This window comes from Pelophylax lessonae, assembly GCF_965119305.1.
Source record: "Pelophylax lessonae genome assembly, chromosome: 9".
NCBI lineage: Eukaryota > Metazoa > Chordata > Amphibia > Anura > Ranidae > Pelophylax > Pelophylax lessonae.
Window position 1 is genome coordinate 271,408,567 of NC_138776.1, and position 22,775 is coordinate 271,431,341.

A 22,775-nucleotide genomic window follows, 5' to 3' on the forward strand; every position below is an offset into this window, starting at 1 on the left:
GTGTTTATCAGATGATGGGGGATCTAGGTGGATCCTCCGTACTGCTCTCTCCTTTACAATAAAGTCTCCTCTTACCCGGTGATGTGAGGGGCGGCTGATTCTCCATCATGATGTCCTTGTAGAGATCCTTGTGTCCTTCTAAATACTCCCACTCCTCCATGGAGAAATAGACAGTGACATCCTGACACCTTATAGGAACCTGACACACACAATGATACAGTCACCATCCAGACACATCCCTTGTCTGTTACTGGATAATGTCCCAGAATTCCCAGCACCGCTCACCTCTCCTGTCAGCAGCTCCATCATCTTCTTGGTGACTTCTAGAATCTTCTCCATGTTGTGTCTCTCAGGTTTTAGGGAGTCACATGGAGGCACTGTGATGGTCATATGATCACCTGACTTCAGGAGGGGAAATCTCTGTATTGAGGAACCAATAGGAATATCATGTTAGAATCCCAGAATCCTCCTCACCTCTCCGGTCAGGTCTGTGTTTTATTAATAGAGATAAGAGTGATGTCATGTGACCTCCCAGAATCCCCCTCACCTCTCCGGTCAGGTCTGTGTATTATTAATAGAGATAAGAGTGATGTCATGTGACCTCCCAGAATCCCCCTCACCTCTCCGGTCAGGTCTGTGTATTATTAATAGAGATAAGAGTGATGTCATGTGACCTCCCAGAATCCTCCTCACCTCTCCGGTCAGCAGGTAGATGATCTCCAGGGTGAGGTTTAGGATCTTCTCAGTCATGCGACTCCGGTCCTCCTCCATCCTCGTTGGTGACGTAATTTGATCTATACAGATTTCCTTGTAGACGGAAAACTTTGGGAAATGAATGCAAGAATTAATTGGATGGTATTGGTCACACAATAAAAGGATGTGGATGTGAAAAGGGGGGGGGGGGGCTGTAATAGAAGGGTTTCTGCACAGGTAAAGTGGTTGTAAACCTCAGACATTAAATCTTTTTTTTTTTTTCAAGAAAGTAAACTTTTATTTAAGAATAAAAAAGCAAACATTGTACAAACAGTAGTATTCGTAATTCAAATGAGGATCATGGTTAACCAACAGGTAGAGGTACAATGAATACACAAAATACCACAAAGCAACGAGAATAATATCTGAGACCACAGTAAATAGTCGTTAAGCAATCAAATAGCTAAGTGGCAGACCTCAGGGTAGTTAGAGAGTAAAAAGAGAAGAAATTGAAGGGGGAGGGAAAGACAAGCGAGAGGTAGGGGAAAGAATAACCACCAGGAAAGGTTAGTGGGGGGAAAAGAGAAGTAAGGAAGGGTAGGGACTCTTCAATCACCGTCCAAAGCTTGCCACCTCAACCTCTGCAACATCTCCAAGATACGCCCCTTCCTAACCAATGACACCACAAAGCAGCTAATTCACTTCCTCAAACTCAATCTATCCACAACCAAACTCACAATATTTCCTCCCCCACGTGACCCTTCTCCTGACGTTGCTGTCAAGATCGATAGCACAACCATCCTGGTCATCTCTCGGCTCGAGTACTGCAAGTCTCTCCTCATTGGCTTACCATTACATAGACTATCCCCCCTTCAGTCCATCTTAAACCCTGCTGCCAGACTCATCCACTTTACAAACTGCTCCGTGTCTGCCACCCCTCTCTGCCAATCCCTCCACTGATCTCCATTCAGTTTCCTCCACCCCTCTCTGCCAATCCCTCCACTGGCTTCCCTTCAGTGTCCTCCACCCCTCTCAGCCAATCTCACCACTGGCCTCCACCCCTCTGTGCCAATCCCTCCACTGGCCTCCATTCGGTGTCCTCCACCCCTCTCTACCAATCCCTCCACTGCCCTCCATTCGGTGTCCTCCACCCCTCTCTACCAATCCCTCCACTGCCCTCCATTCGGTGTCCTCCACCCCTCTCTACCAATCCCTTCACTGCCCTCCATTCAGTGTCCTCCACCCCTCTCTACCAATCCCACCACTGGCCTCCATTCAGTGTCCTCCACCCCTCTCTGCCACTCCTTCCACTGATCTCCAATCAGTTTCCTCCACCCCTGTCTGACAATCCCTCCACTGGTTTCCCTTCAGTGACCTTCTCCCCTCTCTGCCAATCCCTCCACCCCTCTCTGCCAATCCCTCCACTGGCTTCTCTTCAGTGTCCTCCACCCCCTCTCTGACAATCCCTCCACTGGCTTCCCTTCAGTGTCCTCCACCCCTCTCAGCCAATCCCTCCACTGGCCTCCACCCCTCTGTGCCAATCCCTCCACTGGCCTCCATTCGGTGTCATCCACCCCTCTCTACCAATCCCTCCACTGGCTATCCTTCAGTGTCCTCCAACCCTCTTTGTCAATCCCTCCACTGACTTCCCTTCAGTGTCCTCCACCCCTCTCTACCAATCCCTCCACTGGCCTCCATTCGGTGTCCTCCACCCCTCTCTACCAATCCCTCCACTGCCCTCCATTCGGTGTCCTCCATCCCTCTGTGCCAATCCCTCCACTGCCCTCCATTCGGTGTCCTCCATCCCTCTGTGCCAATCCCTCCACTGGTCTCCATTCAGTGTCCCCCACCCCTCTCTACCAATCCCTCCACTGGCTTCCATTCAGAGTCCTCCACCCCTTTCTGCCAATCCCTCCACTGGTTTCCTCTAACCCAACAAATTCAATTTAAATTACTAACAACAACTTACAAAGTCATCCACAACTCAGCCCCCAGGTACATCACTAGCCTAGTCTCACAATACCAACCTAATCGTTTTCTTCATTCCTCCCAACACCTTCTGCTCTCTAGCTCCCTCATCACCTCCTCCAGGACTTCTCCCGAGCCTCTCTCATCCTATGGAGCTCCTGTCCCCAATCTGTCAGATTATCTCCTACTCTGTTTGCTTTTAGACGATCCCTGAAAACCTTCTATTCAGAGAAGCCTATCCCGCACCCATCTAACAACTGTACTTTTATTTTCTCCATCAGCTCATCCTCAAAGCTATTACCTTTTGTATCACTTGACCCTCCTTCCTAGATTGTAAGCTCTCAGGAGCAGGGCCCTCTGATTCCTCCATTATTATATTGTATAATAACTGCCCTTATGTTGTACAGCGCTGAGTAATCTGTCTGCACTATATAAATCCCGTATAATAATAATATATAAATCCCGTATAATAATAATAATATATAAATCCTGTATGATAACAACTAAATTGAAAATAAGATCTTATTACCTCCTTTGCTGCCACTTCCAGCAATGTCTCCTCTCGACTTCCGTCTGATTACCTCTAACCCGGAACTTCCTATTTATACCAGACATCACTTCCTGTTTTTGCCTTACATCACTTCCTGTCTTCCATAGAGACTTCCTGTCTGGGTAGAAGTGCGATCATAACCTTGTGGAGCTCAGAGGAACTGCAGCTCCGAGAAACGTCTCGTAGGTATTGATTTACTTAGGCTCAGTTCACACTGCCATGGCTTGGATCCGACTTGTGAGACACCTGTGAGATCCCGTTTTAGTCAATAAGAGCCGTCTCTCAATTAGCACTACTGAAGTAGCTCCGACTTTAAAAATGGTTCCTGTACAACTTCAAGGCGACTTCTATCTGATTTGTGCCCATAGGCTTTATTGAAAGTTGCCTCCAAGTCGGATCCTCATCTTAATTGATGTCATTTGGATCCGACATTGCGGGAAGATTACCCAAGCATTCCCTGAAGTCGCTTAAAAGTTGCACCGAAGTCGTCTGGCAAAGTTGCACTGCAGGTCGCAACAGTGTGAACTGAGCCTAAAGGCAAATAGACTGTGCACCATGCAAGTGCAGCTTAGTAAATTAAGTGAAGCTTGACGTTGCAAAGAATACCCAATCACATTCAAGGACATTTTTAAAAAAAAAACAGCATTTCTGTTTACATATGATTGGATGATGGAAACCAGGAGAGCTTTCCCTCATTTACTAAGCTCTGGAGCAACTGCACTTGAAAATGCACAGACTCTGAGCCTTTAGTACATCAACCCCACAGTGTGAACCCGGCCTTGTGCTTAGTATGTACTGTATGTAGGGCACACAAGTGACACTTTCTGCATGTTCTTCCCCTCGTTGGCCGCCAAGTGTGGGTCACATGAGAGGCCTACTCCAGGGTGGGTCCTTCTGGGTTATGCTGGGCATCTTAAACAGGGTCACTTACCTTACACATGGGGTAAGTTTGCTCATCAATGCCCTGGAACAAGGGGGAGGCCGCTTTCAGGGATACCTCAACCCTAAGGCAGACCTCCAACTCTTGAGATGGCCGTGCACTGTGTACACTTGAACAATAAACTGCCCTCCAGTTAGCTCTCCCGTTCCTGTGTCAATGTACACCTTCACTATCACAGACGCATTTAGGAGGGACACGCTGAACTTATGCCCACTCCACCCACCCAGCGTATCTCCGTTACCCCACTCCCAGCAACAGAATGGAGTCCCACCAAAAACGTCACACTAACGCTCTGTTATCTCTTCCGTACCTAGTGCCCAGACTGGGAACCTCTAAGTCCTGATTGCCTCCCATTGCTATAGGAGATAATGCCTTACAACAACTCCTTCTCTACAAAAGGATGTCCCACCAATCACGGGGACAGGCTGCTTGTTAGATCTCTAGCTTGTATCCACTTGCTTGTACTCTGAACCGTGTTATTGTTTCTGTAGCCATCTTTATACCCCCGGTGTGCTTTACTGACCCCGGCTGCAGATGACTATGTACAATGTGCCGCCTACTCGCATACACTCCTTCAGTAACTTCAGACAAGACAAGGACAAAGTTTCAAAAGCTTTACTGAAAAGCTTGGTCATTCCGGATAACAAGAGTAACAGTCTTTCCCTAACAACCCTAATCCCTCAACTCAGGCTTGTGGCTGCCCCAGCATACCTGGACAGGTAAGAGTCCATGATGGCAGTATCCAGCAGCTGGTGACCCCAGGGCTGACTGCAGGTCCCAGAAATCCCCTACATGGTGGATGTGACAGCAGGCAGGCTTGTTCTTCGAGGTGGAACTGCCGCAAAGTAATTAATAATTTGTGTAGAATACAATACACAACGTGTTACATTATTATAACAAAGTATTGTAGAAAATATCACACCATAGAAAATGGGGAGAAGGAGAAAACAAACCTGGATATTAAGGGGACATTTGTGTACGAGGAACACCTTAACAATAACTACTATTTTGTTCTCCAGGGTCTCTGCTTTCAGAAAATGTTTGGGGGTTTAATCTAATCTTCAGGCCCAAAAATCTGCATTTTACCACGCGTGCAAAAATGATACAAAAACAGCTCTGGCAGTGAACGAGCATTTGTTCAGCCGGGATAAACTTTGGCCATAATTTACCACAGTGATTTTCTATGATCATCAGCTCCATCTAGTGGCCATAGTGAGATATTTTCCCTGAAATACCTCAATCTGGAAAAATTGCAAAATACCACATTTTGGCCACTAGATGGTGCTGATGATTACAGGAAATAACCTTGTTAATTAAAATAATACTGCCAAAACTCAGAACCATTGGGGGAATGATTTTTTTTTTTAAAAAAAAGCAGACCTGTAAGTGTTTGTGAAATCTTCCCGCACAAAATGTACTCAGCCAATGAAAGGTAAGGACTCCATTTTTATTTTTCTCCTGCTATCAATGGTCAACACGGGACAACACTTCATCCATGTCTTTGGTGATCTCTGATCTCCTTATGAAGTGTTTCTTACATGATGAAGATCAGCCATGGAGTATATCTGAGGTGTATATCAGGGTGAGCTTCTTCCCCACATGTCCACCAACATTCATATAGAAGACATTTTCTGCACTCAAGGCACTAATACACCTCCAGGGTTCTGTGGGACCCCTGATGTACAGGAAGACAGGACTTCAGTGAGGAACAATTCCCTCACTCACACCAGGAAAGTTCATTCTCCTCCGTGACCAAACTCAGATGACTGTAAACAGAGGACTTCTGTGAGTGACAATTCCCTCACTTGGGACAATACGGCTTCTCCCTCGTGTGAGTTCTCTGATGTCTGTAAAGACTGGACTTCATTGAAAAACATTTCCCACACTCAGAACAGGAATGTGGCTTTTCACCCGTGTGAGACTTCAGATGTGAGTAAAGATGGGCCTTTAATGAAAAACATTTCTCGCACTCGGGACAGGAAAGTGGCTTCTCCCCAATGTGAGATCTCTGATGTCTGTAAAGACTGGACTTCACTGAAAAACATTTCCCGCACTCAGGACAGGAATGTGGCTTCTCCCCCGTGTGAGACCTAAGATGTATGGTAATATGGGCCTTCACTGAAAAACATTTCCCACATTCAGGACAGGAATGTGGCTTCTCCCCTGTGTGAGACATTTGGTGTCTGCTGAGAATGGATTTGCTTGTAAAACATTTCCCGCACTCAGAGCAAGAATAAGGCTTTTCCCCCGTGTGAGACCATTGATGTGTGACAAGCTCTGCTTTTTTTATAAAACGTTTCCCACATGTAGAACAGGAATATGGCTTCTCCCCCGTGTGCACTCGCTGATGAGTGTGAAGATTGGACTTATCTGAAAAACATTTCTCGCACTCAGGACAGGAATACGGCTTCTCACCCGTGTGAAATCTTTTATGGACAATAAGATGGGCATTAGAACGGAAAAGCTTCCCACACTGCGGACAAGGAAACCTTTTATGTGTTGGAAGGACGGCACCGTCTCTCACAGTCTGAGGTTCCTCAGGATAAGAGGAATACGATGGCCCGGCACTGTCCCTCACAGTCTGAGGTTCCTCAGGATAAGAGGAATACGATGAACCGGCACCGTCCCTCACAGTCAGAGGTTCCTCAGGATAAGAGGAATAAGATGGTCCATCTACACTGTGTGTTGCCGGATGGACATTTGAGGTAGCCGGGTTTTCTCCTGGACTATACTGTGTGATGTCCTCATCTTCTACTTTACAGTCTGGAGACAAAGTGAGACAATCCTCTGAGGTTTTCCTCATCTCCCGTCCATGTACTAAAATAGAAATACAAAGATTATTACTAGACATCAGCAGATTGGTTCCCCTAAACCAGAACTCCGCCCACATCAGGCAGCTTTGTCTCTGAGGATCTTACAATTCCCCCCTCAAGGTAACTAGTAAATGGGTCTTCCGGAGGGGGAAAAGGGGGGGGGGGGGGGACAATCAAGATGAAGACTGGACTGATCCTGAAGACCACCATCATTGGGTTACTGACTCCTCCCTCCTTATCACTTTCTGTTTAAGGTTCTTCTAATGCCCAATGGAATTGCAGATTGTGGGCATCTAGGTGTTCGCCATTGCAATTGCGCTTGCGTGCACATCCGCGAACAATAAACTGCATTTATGCAAGCAATGTGTGACAGATCCTGGCGCCCAGTACCCTATTTAAAGCCAGCAGTCTGATCCACAAGTTGCTGGATGATCTTCAGCTTCCCCGTGGGTTCCCGTTTTCCTGTCTCTGCTATCATTGGATTTCCTGTTACCGACCCGGCTTGCCTTTGATCTGTCTTGTCTCCATTCCTAGCTTTGACCCTTGGTTTGCTCCATTGACTCGCTGCTGCCTGATAGCCAGGGTATGACCCCGGCGTACTTCTGACTCTGCTTGCTGCCTTACCCCTCGCTGATATTCCGTGAATAACTACTGGCCTTGCTCCTGACCCTGCTTTCAACTCTCCCTTCTGCCAAGTCTCATCTGGAACATCTGAGGGATCCTGCTCGTCCAGCCGCCATCTCCTCATCACTTCAGCCTGTTGCAGCTGGCAACCCCTGCTTCGTTGGGCATAGCACTTGCTCTCACCACCTTCAGGGGTGCCCTGCACACGGGCCGAATAGGAGTCAGGAGTATGTAATGTACAACATAGAGTATATAGTGCAGGGGTCAGAATGCACTCAGTGACTTGGGTGTGAGACTATACAGACATATCCCTCCACCCGGCACAGCCAGCAAATAACAGAGCAAGTAACCCCGGGAGAATTGTTCTGTCAGAGATCTTCCTAGACCCGGGCATGGGGCAGAAGATCCAAGGTACATACCCCAGGTGTCTAGGCTGAGCAACGTCTATGGTGACTATCAACATTTTGTTGCCAGCTGAACCCCAGAATCTCCATAAATCCAGTCTAGAGACATAAATTGTGTCTGCAGCACAGAGAAGGAAGATTATCCGACAGAAATACATAATATAACTGGGTAGTGGGTACTAATATTTATAGGTAAATATCCGAATTGCCTCTCGGTGGATCAGGAAGGGATTTTTTTCCCCCTGTTGAAGGAAATTGGATCATGCTTTGCTGGGGGGGGTTTCTCCTTCCTCTGGATCAACAGCGGGTATAGGATTGTGTATATGGGTTTGTATGGTTGTGTTTTCTCTACTGGTTTTTGTTTTTTATTGGTTGAGCCGGATGGACTTGTGTCTTTTTTCAACCTCACTAACTCTAACTATGTAAATACAGGAATACAGGACGGGGAACACAGCTCAGGAAAGTGACCAGGGTATTACAGGCTGGTATCACCCAGTCCCCGCCCTACTCTGGACCAATCAGTGAGCAGTATGGGTGGAGGAATGTATTTAATGACCCACCTGTGCTGATCTCTGTAGGAGTGTCCTCCTCTATAAATGTCCCCGTTATTCCATCCTCCTCCATAGACTGCTGATCATCCCTCACATACGTCTCTTCTTCTTCTGATTTAACCTCAACTTTTATATCTATCAGATCTTCACCCTAAACCAAGAGAATGAGAGAACATCATCTGTAAAATATAAGCTTTATAACTGTGACATCACATAAAAAAAATACACAAATTGCTTCCACGAGTCCATGTTCTAACAGCTCCATCCCACCAACCTTGTAACATTGAGGGATGGTGTGACCTTCCTGTGTGGAATCCCTGGAATACAGAGGACGGGGACATCTCTCTGGTGGGTTTCTGGCATTAGGTGGCTCCATCATATCCTTGTGTCCTTCTGAAAACTCCTCCATCATTCCACACTCCTCATCCTCTTCTTTAACAATAATATTATAATCCTCCAGGTCTCCACTCTGAATATATAATAGAAAATTCATTGCAATAAACATGGTTGTGTAGAAATCTTAACTAACAGTAATTGTCAATCATCTACCTGATGATGGTGAGGGATGGTGTGACCTTCCTGTGTGGAATCCTGGGAATACAGAGGACGGGGACATCTCTCTGGGGGGTTTCTGGTATTTGGAAGCTCCATCATGACATCCTTGGAGAGCTGCTTGTGTCCTTCTGGAAACTTTATCACTCCATACTCTTCATCCTCCTCTGTAAATTCTTCTTTTACAACAATATTATCCTTGGGGTTTTCATTCTGAATATATAATAAAACATTCATTGTAACAAGCATGCTTGTATATAAATCATAACTACCAATAATTGTCAATCATCTACCTGATGATGGTGAGGGATGGTGTGACCTTCCTGTGTGGAATCCCGGGAATACAGAGGACGGGGACATCTCTCTGGTGGGTTCCTGGTATTAGGTGGCTCCATCATATCCTGGAGTCCCTCAGAATACTCCTCCATCACTCCATACTCCTCATCCTCCTCTTTATACTCTTCATTAGCAACAATATTATCATCCCCGAGGTTTCCACTCTGAAAATATAATAAAACATTTATCGTAACAAAAATGCTTGTGTATAAATCATAACTAGCATTGATTGTTCCTAATCTGCCTGATGATGGTGAGGGATGGTGTGACCTTCCTGTGTGGAATCCCGGGAATACAGAGGACGGGGACATCTCTCTGTTGGGTTCCCATTACTGGATCCATCTGTAGGAAACACACACACTGACTGAATACATTGTTTCTATGTGTTTATCAGATGATGGGGGATCTAGGTGGACCCTCCATACTGCTCTCTCCTTTACAATAAAGTCTCCTCTTACCCGGTGATGTGAGGGGCGGCTGATTCTCCATCATGACGTCCTTGTAGAGATCCTTGTGTCCTTCTAAATACTCCCACTCCTCCATGGAGAAATAGACAGTGACATCCTGACACCTTATAGGAACCTGACACACACAATGATACAGTCACCATCCAGACACATCCCTTGTGTTGAACCTTCACAGACATCAGGAACAGTTATTATCCCTCAATATATCTACATAAAGCTTATAAAACACAAAAGTAATTATTATATTTTTATTATTATACAGGGTTAATATAGTGCCAAGAGTTTATATAGCACTTTACAATATAAAGGGGGAACATTACAATTACAATACAGTTCAATACAGGAGAATTAGGAGGGCCCATCTCATGGAGCTTACAATCTAAAGGGAGGGGAAGGGGGTAATAGCTGCAGGGGGCGATCTGATGGAGGTGATTCAAGTACAGTTCTTAGGTGGAGGTGAAGTAGCCTTGATACAGTCACCATCCAGACACATCCCTTGTGTTGAACCTTCACAGACATCAGGAATAGTTATTACCATCTCCATAACGCCTCAGACACACTGGATGTTATAAAAACAGCAGTAGGGTTAGCTGTAGAACGTGTTTTTTAGCTGTTTTCAGAGTAAGGCCGGGTTCACATATGTGCGGCCGCAGGTTCGGACCTAGGGTCCGGTGGGTGTCTGTTCAGAAATTCAGCTGTGAATTTTTGTCTGAATTCGCACCTAACTCAGACCCAACAAGCACAGGATCCTTTTTCAATCTGGACTGCGGCCGCCCCAGACATATACGTGAATGGCTCCATCAAGAGCCGGTCACACTCGCATGTCATGTGAATTGGAGCTGTGGAAACCCACATACAATTCACATATGTGTGAATCCAGCCTTAGAGCATTTTTAAAGGATGAGGATCAAACCCATTCGTTTTGAGGATTTTTTTTTCTAGCGAGAAAATGCCCCTGCCAAAAAACGCTGATAAAAGCCTTATGTGTGATTGGACACATTGGATAACATGCTGGGGAGTTTACTGGCTGCAGAAAAAATGCTGGAAGCCAAAAGCAGCCGCTGTAACAATGTCCCCTGTGTAGGAGGCTTAAAGATTATAACATTAAACATACGTATTATGAATCCTCCTCTACATAAAGCCCCATCCCGTATTATCGCATAATCCATTAGTATAGATTGATGAGGTGAGAAGGTGATTGGTGGGAAAGGTGACACATCTACAAAATGCAGAGAATGTTCCGGCCCTGTAAGTGGGGAAATGTTCTGACCCTGAAGGTGTTAATCTAGGTTTTCACACTATATATGTGTGTATCATCATCTGCTGGAGATAAAAGAGGTCACAGTGACTATGGAGGAAGAGGACGGACATGACGGGGGGTTACTGGGTGTAAATAGAAAATAAGATCTTATTACCTCCTCTGCTGCCACTTTCAGCGACGTCTACTCGCTACGTCTTCCCGAACTCCTCTCACCCAGAACGTCCTATTTATAACCTGACATCACTTCCTGTCTGTGGCTGACATCACTTCCTGTCTTCCATAGAGACTTCCTGTCTGGCTAGAAGTGAGATCACCACCTTGTAGAGCTCAGAGGAACTGCAGCCCTGAGAAACTTCTCGTAGAGGTTGATTTACTAAAGTCAAATACAGTAAACCCCCGCTCCATCGCGGTTCAGTTTTTGCTGTCCCGGTATATTGCGGTTTTTTTTGTAATGTTATTTTACTATATAAATCATTAAAAATGAAATATTTTTGTGTTTTCCATAGCTCTTGCTCTGTCTCTCAGTATCTTTTATGTGTTTAAATGAGTTTCTATTGTTTTAAAAGTGTGTTTAACCCTCCTCTTATGTTAGAATTCCGTTACTATCCATGATGTTTAGGGTCAGTGTTTTAAATCAGCCATAAAATACCTTCTGAATAATTATTTATCATCAAATTTGTTTCTTACCTCTTGGTTACCTTGTTAGGCTTCTTTATCCTTGAAAAGATTGGTTTTAATATTTTTGGTGTGACCCCTTAGACCTTTCTATTATAACTGGGTCAGAATTGACCCTAACACCATGAACGTCTTAATTTTCACCACAGTATTTTATAATTTAGTGAAAAGGATTATTTTTCTATTACATTGTTTAAATAGAGGTTCCTGACAAAGTAAAAAAATCTTGATGCAATAAACAAATTTATGTGATACTTATAGACATTCAAAACCTGAAAATGGGTCAGTTCTGACCCTAACACAAGAGGAGGGTTAAAGACCTTAAAATGCTTTTACACGTACAATGTCAGTAAAAAAAAACATGCCTACAATGCATTTTAATAGGGTTTTTCTATTTTGCGGATTTTCACTTTTCGCGGCTGGGTCCGGAACGTAACCCCCGCAATGGAGGGGGGTTTACTGTATAGCTAAGTGCAGCTAGTAAATGAGGTGAAGCTTGACTTTGTAAAGAACACCCAATCACATTCAAGGAAAATTTTAAAAAAAGAACAGCATTTTTGCTTATACATGATTGGATGAAGGAAATTAGCAGAGCTTTCCCTCATTTACTAAGCTCTGGAGCAACTGCACTTACTAGTCTATTAGCTTTTAGTAAATCAACCCCACACTGTGAGCCTGGCCTTGTGCTGTGTGCATGTACTGTATTTAGGGCACGCGGGTGACACTCTCTCCATGTTCCTCTCCTCGTCGGCCACAAAGTGTGGGTCACATGAGAGGCCTACTCCAGGGTGGGTTCTTCTTGGTTACTCTGGCCTCCTTGAACGGTATCACTCATCTGACACACAGGGTAAGTTTGCTCATAAGTGCCCCAGGACGGGGGGGGGGGGTTGAACAATAAGAAGAGGCGCCTCTAAGTGTAGACTTTTAAAGCATTTATTAGTGTGTAATAAAACACTCACATGGGTTCAGGGTAACAGGTAAATTGCTATGAAGAAGGAGTGCGGCTGCCTGTCCATCAGCAGCACGCACGCTCAGAAACGCGTCGCACTCTTGTGACATCATCCACCCACGACCGCTTACCAAGCCTCAGTTTCATCTGAAGGAATCTCTAGCTTCGTTCCCACTCCTGCTCCATCCACCGCTATTGCCGGCTACGGTAAAGAGGGGATACGCTTTCTTCTGATGGCGGCGCTTACTGGATGATGCACACCCCCACACGGGATACACCCAGGTGGGTGCCTACCTGTACCTGTTACCCTGAACCAATGTGAGTGTTTTATTGCACACTAATAAATGGTTTTTGTTCATCCTTAGCCCTGTTGGAACCCCTGGCTTCTTGGTTCACTTGATGGCTGCCCTATATGTTAGACTTCCTCCCCATACATAGACTTTCATGGACTTTTTGAATAAACTGTGCGGCAGATGTGCCTGATATATTTGTTTTTCCAGGACAAGGGGGAGCTGCTTTCAAGGATACCTCAACCTTAAGGCAGACTTCCAACTCTAGAGATGGCCGTGCACCATGTACACTTGAACAATAAACTGCCCTCCGGTTAGCTCTCTCGTTCCTGTGTCAATGTACACTTTCCCTATCACAACCGCATTTAGGAGGGACACGCTGAGCCTAAGCCCACTCCACCTGTCCAGTGTATTTTGGCTACCTCACTCCCAGAAATGAAATGGAGTCCTTTCGGGCACCTAGCGCTGACTCCACGCCTGCTCTGTTATCTCTTCCTCTTCCATACCTAGTGGGTATGCTATGGGAGACGGACCACCAGGGGAGATAATGTCGACAACAACTCCTTCGCTACAAGAGGATGTCCCACCAATTACGGGTACAGGCTGCTTGTTAGATCTCCATTACCCTTGGCAACCACTTGCTTTACTCCGCACTGTGTTAACTCTTCTGGAGCCGTCTTCATACCCCCGGCTGCAGATGACTATGTGCAATGTGCCATGGGTCAAATTAGAGACCCACCCTGGGGGTGGGTTCTTCTGGGTTTTGCTGGGAACCTTGAACAGGTTCACTCACCTTACACACGGGGTGAATTTGCTCATCAATGCCCCAAGACAAGGGTGAGGTCACTTTCAGGGAGGAAGGCCGGATAAGGGGGGAGGTGGGATCGGTGCAGATCAGCCCCCCCAGCCAGGATGTAGAGAGGGGGCTGATCTGCACCGAGCCCACCTCCCAGAGACCTCACATCCCAAAAAGAGGAGAGCAGTGCCCAGGCTGGCACAGCTCTGTCAACGTGGTGATGTCCTGGACAGGCAGAGTCCCACCTCTCCTCCTATGGCTGCTCTGGCTCGGGGTGATCCCACTGGAGGGAGGACGACTTCCTCAACCTGTACCAGTAGCTGGATGACCCAGGGAAGGCAAGGACGTCCGCAAGGCTGGTGAGAGGGGAGAGCTGGGGAGGAGACAGGAACTTCACTACCAACTTTATTATTACTGGAAACAAAGTATACATCCCACCCTGAATGTATGTGTGTGTGAACAGGGGGTGGGACATGGGGGGGGGGGGACTCTGCTACATTGTATCTGTGTACACACATAGCAAGACACACTGTACTGTCACTCTGGATCTGGGTGTACACATAGTAGAACATGCGCTGCGCTCTGTCAATTACGACTGCCCAGTGACTTCCCTGTGCCATTGTTGTGTAACCTAAGCTTTTTTTGGGGGTACATGTTTAAGCTCAATAGGGGTGGAGCGAAATGCATCGGGAGCATGGCCTGAGCTTGGGCTGAGGCTGCCTCATATTCCTTCACAGTGGATTTCTGCACTGCACTCTGTCACTTACAGCTGCCCAGTGACTTCCTTCTGCCACAGTTACTTAATCTAAGCGTATTTTATGGGTACAAAAATGATTAAGCTCTGGGGGCAGAGAGAAATGCATCAGAGGCATGGCCAGGCTGGAGCCCGAGCTGAGGCTGCCTCTTATTCCTTCACAGCAGATTTCTGCGCTGCACTCTCTGTCACTTATGGCTGCACATATACTTCTCTGTGCCACAGTTACTTAATCTAAGCATATTTTATGGGTACAAAAATGCTCCATGATTAAGCTCCAGGGGCAGAGCAAAACGCATCGGAGGCATGGCCTGGCGGGAGCCCGAGCTGAGGCTGCCTTATATACCTTCACAGTGGATTTGCAGCAATGTGGGATACTTTCTCTGCTACATTTTGACATTTGGAGCCCAGACGAGCTCCGTTCCCATCCCGCACTCTCAGCGGTTGGCATTGAACTGGGACGCCCCAGAGCGGCACCTCTATATTCTTACATTCGGTTTACAAAAATGCTCTTTGATTTAGTTACCCATGCCCCTTTAAGCCCCTCCCACTGTTAAGCCAAATTGGCCACACCCACTGTGTAGCCACATCACTACTTTTCTTAAGCCACCCAAAAGGTGTCCCAGGTCTTTTACAATCCTACAGTGCAGGGGTCTCAAACTGGCAACACTCTTGCTCAGGGATCCTCAAACTACGGCCCTCCAGCTGTTGCAGAACTACACATCCCATGAGGCATTGGAAAACTCTGACATTCACAGACATGACTAGGCGTGATGGGAATTGTACTTCCTGAATAACTTGAGGGCCATAGTTTGAATACCCCTGGTCTAGCTGTAGAAGACCTACTGTCAGGGCCCAGATTCGAACCGAGGTTCTTGGTTCCTTCTGACGGTGCTTCTTCTTGCTGAGCTATCAAGCAGTTGATACCTATGTATTCTTGATCTGTGTGGTGACCTAGACCTTGTACAGTCTTTTTCCTTGCCCAGCCTCCTGTGAACTCTGAACCTTTGGTCACTCCTTTGAACTTCCTATTGAAGGCTGATCTGGGAACTTCCTGATGCCAGATTATTGTGCTTTTCCCAAGATCTAGCTTTGTGTGCCACATCTTCCCAAATCTTCTACTTGTGTACCGACCTCCAGCTACGTTCCAGGACTAAGCCTCTGCCTGCTGCCATTTTGCTCTTCACTGCTTGTGTACCGATCTTTGGCTACGACTATGACTACTCTTCTGCTTGCTCCCTCACTCCAGATGATCTCTTGTGTACCAGTCCCTGCTTGTCCACCACTGCCCTTACCTACTCCGTGACGACGGACGCTGCCGCCGCACCAGCTTCCTCCTCCTTGTCCACCGCGACCCAGAAGACGCCAGAGCGGGCCTCAAGTCCTCCACAAGCTCATGGACACTGCCTGGATGCTGTGAATATCCACATCTGGCCCCGGAATGTGATGTGCTGTACACGAGAATTCACTTACCTCCATGTAAGTTGCTACTGCATTTACTGTAATAAAAAGTTTTTACCACACTCAAGAGGCGCTTTCCCTTTCCTCTACTTGTCTACACAGAGTTGGCTTCACTCTTCCGGTCAGCACCCCTGAGTGCTTACCCATCCATCCATTCTTGGATCCACCCTGGACCCACTCATCCTGTACTGGATTTCAGGTTAACCCATACCTTTCTCTTCCTGGGACTTGCACATGGACTTTCCAATCCCCCCTTGTGCACATTATTTAAAGTCCATCGCATGACGCCCATTGCATCTCGGCCACACACCCCGGATACATCACTTGTCATCCTACCCCCATTAGCAGCTGATTACCCCCTCAGCACTACCTCTGAGCGCCACCACCATCCTATATTTTTGCTTGTCCACCATGGTTGTGCTGCTACTTTCTGCAACTGGACTCTGAGCCTGATCCAGTAATCGTGACATATTCTGTGTTTGGTATCCCTGGATGCGAAATTACATGCTGGATGATAAACTATCAGTTTAAAGAATGTAACGAATACATATTGGAAGATATGAATAGTGGTATAAAACTGTCCAAAGAGGAAGGTCCCATCATGCCTCTGCCTATGGGAGTCATGCTTGTAATTGTCAGCCTTGCAATGCCTCATGGAAATTGTAGTTCTGCAACAGTTGGAGGGCCACCAGTTTGAGACCCGTGCTACAGTGTCTACTAAGAAAAAAAAATTAAAAACTGGCGTGCGCCACTAAGGGGGTTCAGCTTTGGCTTGAGGAAGAGGTGCGCTGTGTAGAATACAATACACAACGTGTTACATTATTATAACAAGGTATTGTAGAAAAGATCACAGCATAGAGAATGGGGGAGGAGGAGAACGGATATTAAGGAGAAATTTGTGTACGAGGAACACCTTAACAATCACCACCATTTTATTCTCCGGGGTCTCTGCTTTCATGACAAATCTTCAGGTCCGAAATGTGCATTTTAACGTGTGTGCAAAAATATTGCAAAAAAAGTTCTGGCAGTAACAAGATTAATCCGCAATGATGGTGAACCTTGGCTCCCCAGATGTTTTGGAGCTACATTTCCCATGATGCTCATGCGCTCTGCAGTGTAGGTGAGCATCATGGGAAATGTAGTTCCAAAACATCTGGGGTGCCAAGGTTCCCCATCACTGGGTTAATGCAAGCTAGATTGGATCACTCTGCTGCGGTCTCACATTAGAAATCAATGTTTGTTTTTTTAACTTACGTCTTTAAATGTGTTCTGTACTCATAAGTAGAGGAGTCTGATCTCAGGTATTAGTATGAAGCCGTGCCTGACAGAGGAAACTAAGGGGTCGATACATAGAGGATTTATGGGCCGAGTGTGACCAGCGTTGATCAACTTTGGCCAAGATTTAACACAGTGATTTCCTATGATCATCAGCTCCATCTAGTGGCCATAACAGGATATTTTTTCTGAAATACCTCAATCAGGAAAAATCACGAAATGCCACATTGTGACCACTAGATGGAGCTGATGAGCATAGAAAATCACTGTGTTAATTAAAATACTGGCAAAATTCAGAACCATTGGGGGGGGATGAGTGTCACGTACAGTATGAGGAATGATTATTTTTAGCAAAGAAACCAGTAAGTGTTGGTGAAATCTCCCACCACAAAATGTACTCCCGCTAACAGCTGGGCTCCCAGCCAATGCAAATGGCCGCTGATGGCAGGGCCCACTCTCCAGTAGGGCTGAACGATAGTCGATGTGATATCGACTATCGTTCTGCAGGCACGGGCGATATTCATATCGCCGAAGCCACGATATTTCAGGCATTAGGCAGGGCGGGGAGAAGTCTGGACTCGGGGGGGGGGGGGTTAGGAGGAGGACTCCCAGTGATTGCATCCGTCCCACACTTCCCTCCCAGCTCTGCCTCTAGTATCCAGCGACCATTACTCCGCCCTGCTCCGCCCATTGTCTCTCCTGGCTGCATCGGGGGCGGGATCAGGCTGTAATATTTCTCAATGGGCGGAGCAGGGCGGAGTAATGGTCGGCTGTTGACTAAGAGGGAGAGCTGGGAGGGCTGGAGTACGGGGCGGATTGTATGGCGGCGGAGAGGCTACGTGCAGCAGGAGAGGGGGGGAGAGACGTCCGGAGCAATGCCGAAGGAGCACCGCGGGACAAAGGCAGGCTGCTACCGACACTCTGGCTCCGACACAAGGCTCGGGCGGGAGAACTACGAGTGTGGTGGATCCCCTGAAAGCTGAGCTCTGCTAACTGATCCCTCCTCCGGAGACTGTCTGGAGAAATATCGCGATATATAGCGTTAAAAACGAAATATCGCAATATACTTTTTTCCCCAATATCATGCAGCCCTACTCTCCAGGCATGGATCCTCTACATATGTGTGCCATAACACCACCCCGATAATAGCTGGGGTCTTAATGACCACTCTGGACATCCTGGAAGACTTCTGGATACCAAAGGAAGCTCCTGACATCCCGCACAGCTGCCCAGCACCAGACCCGCCCATCAATACTTCCAATAGGTAGGAAAACTTCATACAAAACTGGTCCTAGAAGTGGGGAGGACAAAAAAGGAACGCAGCCATTGGCTTATCCTGAACATTTATGGGGGTGGGGTCTTATGGGGGAGGAACGAGAGCGAGGCTACCCAAACGTATGCTGCCATGGACATCTGTCAGGAAAGGACATTATGGCCACTAGATGGAAATCCCAATTCGCAATGACTGGGGGAATGCGGGTCACATTTCATCAACACATTTATAACAACCAGATCTGTAAGTGTTTGTGAAATCTTCCCGCACAAAATATACTCAGCCAATGAAAGGTAAGGACTCCATTTTTATTTTTCTCCTGCTATCAATGACCGACACGGGACAACACTTCATCCATGTCTTTGGTGATCTCTGATCTCCTTATGAAGTGTTTCTTACATGATGAAGATCAGCCATGGAATATATCTGAGGTGTATATCAGGGTGTGCTTCTTCCCCACATGTCCACCAACATTCATATTGAAGACATTTCCCGCACTCAAGGCACTAATACACCTCCAGGGTTGTGTGGGACCCCTGATGTACAGGAAGACAGGACTTCAGTGAGGAACAATTCCATCACTCAGCACAGGAATACGACTTCTCACCAGTGTGCAATCTCTGATGTTTGGAAAGACTGGACTTCAGTGTAAAACATTTCCCACACTCAGGACAGGAATACGGCTTCTCCCCCGTGTGAGATCTCTGATGTCTGTAAAGATTGAACTTCACTGAAAAACATTTTCCACACTCAGAACAGGAATATGGCTTCTGCCCCATGTGAGATCTCTGGTGTGCATATAGATTGCACTTTCGTGAAAAACATATTCCACACTCAGGACAGGAATACGGCTTCTCACCCGTGTGCAATCTCTGATGAATATTAAGAGAGTACTTAACCGAAAAACATTTCCCACACTCAGCACAAGAAAATGGCTTCTCCCCCGTGTGAGATCTCTGATGTCTAGCAAGATCGGACTTCTGTGAAAAACATTTGCCGCACTCAAGACAGGAATACGGCTTCTCCCCTGTGTGAGACCTCAGATGTGAGTAAAGATGGGCCTTCACTGAAAAACATTTCCCGCACTCAGGACAGGAATGTGAATTCTGCCCCGTATGAGACCTTTGGTGTGTGTGGAGAATGGATTTCTTTGTAAAACATTTCCCGCACTCAGAACAAGAATAAGGTTTTTCCCCTGTGTGAGTCCATTGATGTGTGACAAGCTCTGCTTCTTTTATAAAACATTTCCCACACGTTGAACAAGAAAACAGCTTCTCCCCCGTGTGCAGTCGCTGATGAGTGCTAAGTCTGGACTTATCTGAAAAAGATTTCCCGCACTCAGAACAAGAAAACGGTTTCTCACCTGTGTGACACCTCTGATGTATAGAAAGAGAGCACTTCTTTGAAAAACATTTCACGCACTCAGGACAGGAATACGGCTTCTCACCTGTGTGAGTTTTCTGATGTTTGTAAAGGTAGGACTTCTGTGCGAAACATTTCCCACACTCAGGACAGGAATACGGTTTCTTATCCGTGTGACATCTTTTGTGCACATGAAGATGTGATTTAAAACTGAAACATTTTCCGCACTCAGTACAGAGAAACCTCTTATCTGTTGGAAGGACGGCACCGTTCCTCACAGTCTGAGGTTCCTCAGGATAAGAGGAATACGGTGGTCCGGCACTGTCCCTCACAGTCTGAGGTTCCTCAGGATAAGAGGAATACGATGGTCCAGCACTGTCCCTCACAGTCTGAGGTTCCTCAGGATAAGAGGAATACGATGGTCCCGCACTGTCCCTCACAGTCTGAGGTTCCTCAGGATAAGAGGAATACGATGGTCCGGCACTGTCCCTCACAGTCTGAGGTTCCTCAGGATAAGAGGAATACGATGGTCCAGCACTGTCCCTCACAGTCTGAGGCTCCTCAGGATAAGAGGAATACGATGGTCCGGCACCGTCCCTCACAGTCTGAGGCTCCTCAGGATAAGAGGAATACGATGGTCCATCTACACTGTGTGGTGCCGGATGGACATTTGAGGTAGCCGGGTTTTCTCCTGGACTATACTGTGTGATGTCCTCATCTTCTACTTTACAGTCTGGAGACAAAGTGAGACAATCCTCTGAGGTTTTCCTCATCTCCCGTCCATGTGCTAAAATAGAAATACAAAGATTATTACTAGACATCAGCAGATTGGTTCCCCTAAACCAACGCAGATGAAGACTGGACTGATCCTGAAGACCACCATCATTGGGTTGACTCCTCCCTCCTTATCACTTTCTGTTTAAGGTTCCAAAGTTGGAGGATGTTATCACATTATTATCACCATGTAAAAGTCTGTCCTCCAATCAGATCATCAGGTATAAAATGTCCAGCTGGTAGGAAATGGGTGTAACAAAAGGAGGAATGGATTTAGTGTTAATGACTCACCTGTGCTGATCTCTGTAGGAGTGTCCTCCTCTATAAATGTCCCCGTTATTCCATCCTCCTCCATAGACTGCTGATCATCCCTCACATACGTCTCTTCTTCTTCTGCTTTAACCTCAAATTCTATATCGATTGGATCTCCACTCTAAACCAAGAAAATGAGAGAGAATATCATCTGGAAGATATAAGCTTTATTATTGTGACATCACATAAAAAAATCTGAACATCGCCTTCACGAGTCTGTGTTCTAGCAGCTCCATCCCACCAACCTTGTAACATGTTGGGATGGTGTGACCTTCCTGTGTGGAATCCCGGGAATACAGAGGACGGGGACATCTCTCTGGTGGGTTTCTGGTATTAGGTGGCTCCATCATATCCTTGTGTCCTTCTGGAAACCCCTCCATCACTCCATACTCCTCATCCTCCTCTTTAACATCAATATTATCATCCCTGAGGTTTCCACTCTAAATAATAAAAAAAAACATTCATTGTAACAAACATGCTGTGTATAAATCATAGCTACCAATAATTGTTCCTCATCTACCTGATGATGGTGGGGGATGGTGTGACCTTCCTGTGTGGAATCCTGGGAATACAGAGGACGGGGACATCTCTCTGGTGGGATTCTGTAGCTAGATGTCTCCACCATGGTGTCCTGGTACAGATCTTTGTGTCCTTCTGGAATCTCTGACTCCTCCATCACCCCATCCTCATCATCCTCCTCTTTTATTTCGTCTTTAACCTCAACTTTAGAATCTCTCAGGTTTCCACTCTGAATATATAATAAAAATGACATCAATGGTAACAATGCAGATAATGTACAGATCCTAATGATACTATCAGTGATTGTTCCTCATCTACCTGATGATGGTGGGGGATGGTGTGACCTTCCTGTGTGGAATCCCGGGAATACAGAGGACGGGGACATCTCTCTGGTGGGTTCCTGATATTAGGTGGCTCCATCATATCCTTGGGTCCTTCAGAAAACTCCTCCATCACTCCATACTCCTCATCTTCCTCTTTATACTCCTCTTTAACATCAATATTATCACCGCTAAAAAAAAAAAAAAATCTCGTAATATTTTATAATCTGTTACTATAGAGTGATGAGGTGAGAAGGTGATTGGTGGGAAAGGTGACATCTCCAAAATGAAGAGAATATTCGGCCCCGTAAGTGGAGGAATGTTCTGACCCTGAAGGGGTTGATCTAGGTTTCCACACTATATATGTGTGTATCATCATCTGCTGGAGATAAAAGAGGTCACAGTGACTATGGAGGAAGAGGACAGACATGATTGGGGGGGGGGGGGGGATTACTGGATGCCCATGGCATAAAATGAAGTCTCAAAAAGATTTTAACCAATATAATTCTTCCCTCTAAAAGTACAATTCCTGCCTCCTCACTGCCAAGCAGCAGGGCTGGACTGGGAATAAAAACCCTAAAAATAATTGAATACCAACCAAACAGCATAACGCCATTATTTTCTTATTCGTGAAAAGTAAAGCCATGCATCAGGGCAGCCTCATCAATGCCCATCAATGCAGGCTAATAAGTGCGCATCAATGCAGCCTCACTAGCTCCCATCAGCTCAGCCTCATCAGTGCCCATTAATGCAGCCTCACCAGTGTCCACCAATGCAGCTTGATCAGTGCCCATCAATGCAGCCTCACCAGTGCCCATCAATGCAGCCTCACCAGTGCCCATCAATGCAGCCTCAC

The 22,775-nt window shown here is 46.3% G+C and overlaps 4 protein-coding genes across 4 annotated transcripts in view; all 4 read right to left on the reverse strand.

Moving 5' to 3' along the window:
• Nucleotides 1-6,828, reverse strand: part of LOC309562896 (uncharacterized protein) — a 142,653-nt gene extending 135,825 nt beyond the window's left edge. The window contains exon 1 of the mRNA XM_082267216.1: nt 6,641-6,828. The gene's annotated coding sequence lies outside the window, so the exon portion shown is untranslated. The remainder of the gene's footprint in view (nt 1-6,640) is intronic.
• LOC309564465 (uncharacterized protein) overlaps nt 1-22,775 on the reverse strand; it is a gene marked incomplete at both ends in the record, with an annotated part of 1,172,539 nt that overhangs the window by 526,706 nt on the left and 623,058 nt on the right.
• Nucleotides 1-22,775, reverse strand: part of LOC309562957 (uncharacterized protein) — a gene marked incomplete at its 5' end in the record, with an annotated part of 162,605 nt that overhangs the window by 17,474 nt on the left and 122,356 nt on the right. The gene's annotated exons all lie outside the window — the stretch shown is intronic.
• On the reverse strand, nt 8,468-21,731 carry LOC309562899 (uncharacterized protein). The gene is made up of 3 exons (XM_082267219.1): nt 21,601-21,731; nt 21,326-21,520; nt 8,468-8,694 (listed from the first exon to the last, which is right to left on the reverse strand). Exons 1-3 carry the CDS (start codon nt 21,703-21,705, stop codon nt 8,497-8,499), a joined length of 498 nt encoding a protein of 165 aa, XP_082123345.1. The 5' UTR covers nt 21,706-21,731; the 3' UTR covers nt 8,468-8,496.

Excerpts from the sequence above, each read along its gene's own strand:
- LOC309562899 (XM_082267219.1), bottom strand. The coding sequence starts at position 21,705 with ATGGTGGAGACATCTAGCTACAGAATCCCACCAGAGAGATGTCCCCGT. Across the intron at positions 21,521-21,600 it reads CCATCCCCCACCATCATCAG|AGTGGAAACCTCAGGGATGA; the intron begins GTAGATGAGGAA and ends TTTATTATTTAG. Across the intron at positions 8,695-21,325 it reads CCATCCCAACATGTTACAAG|GGTGAAGATCTGATAGATAT; the intron begins GTTGGTGGGATG and ends CTCTTGGTTTAG.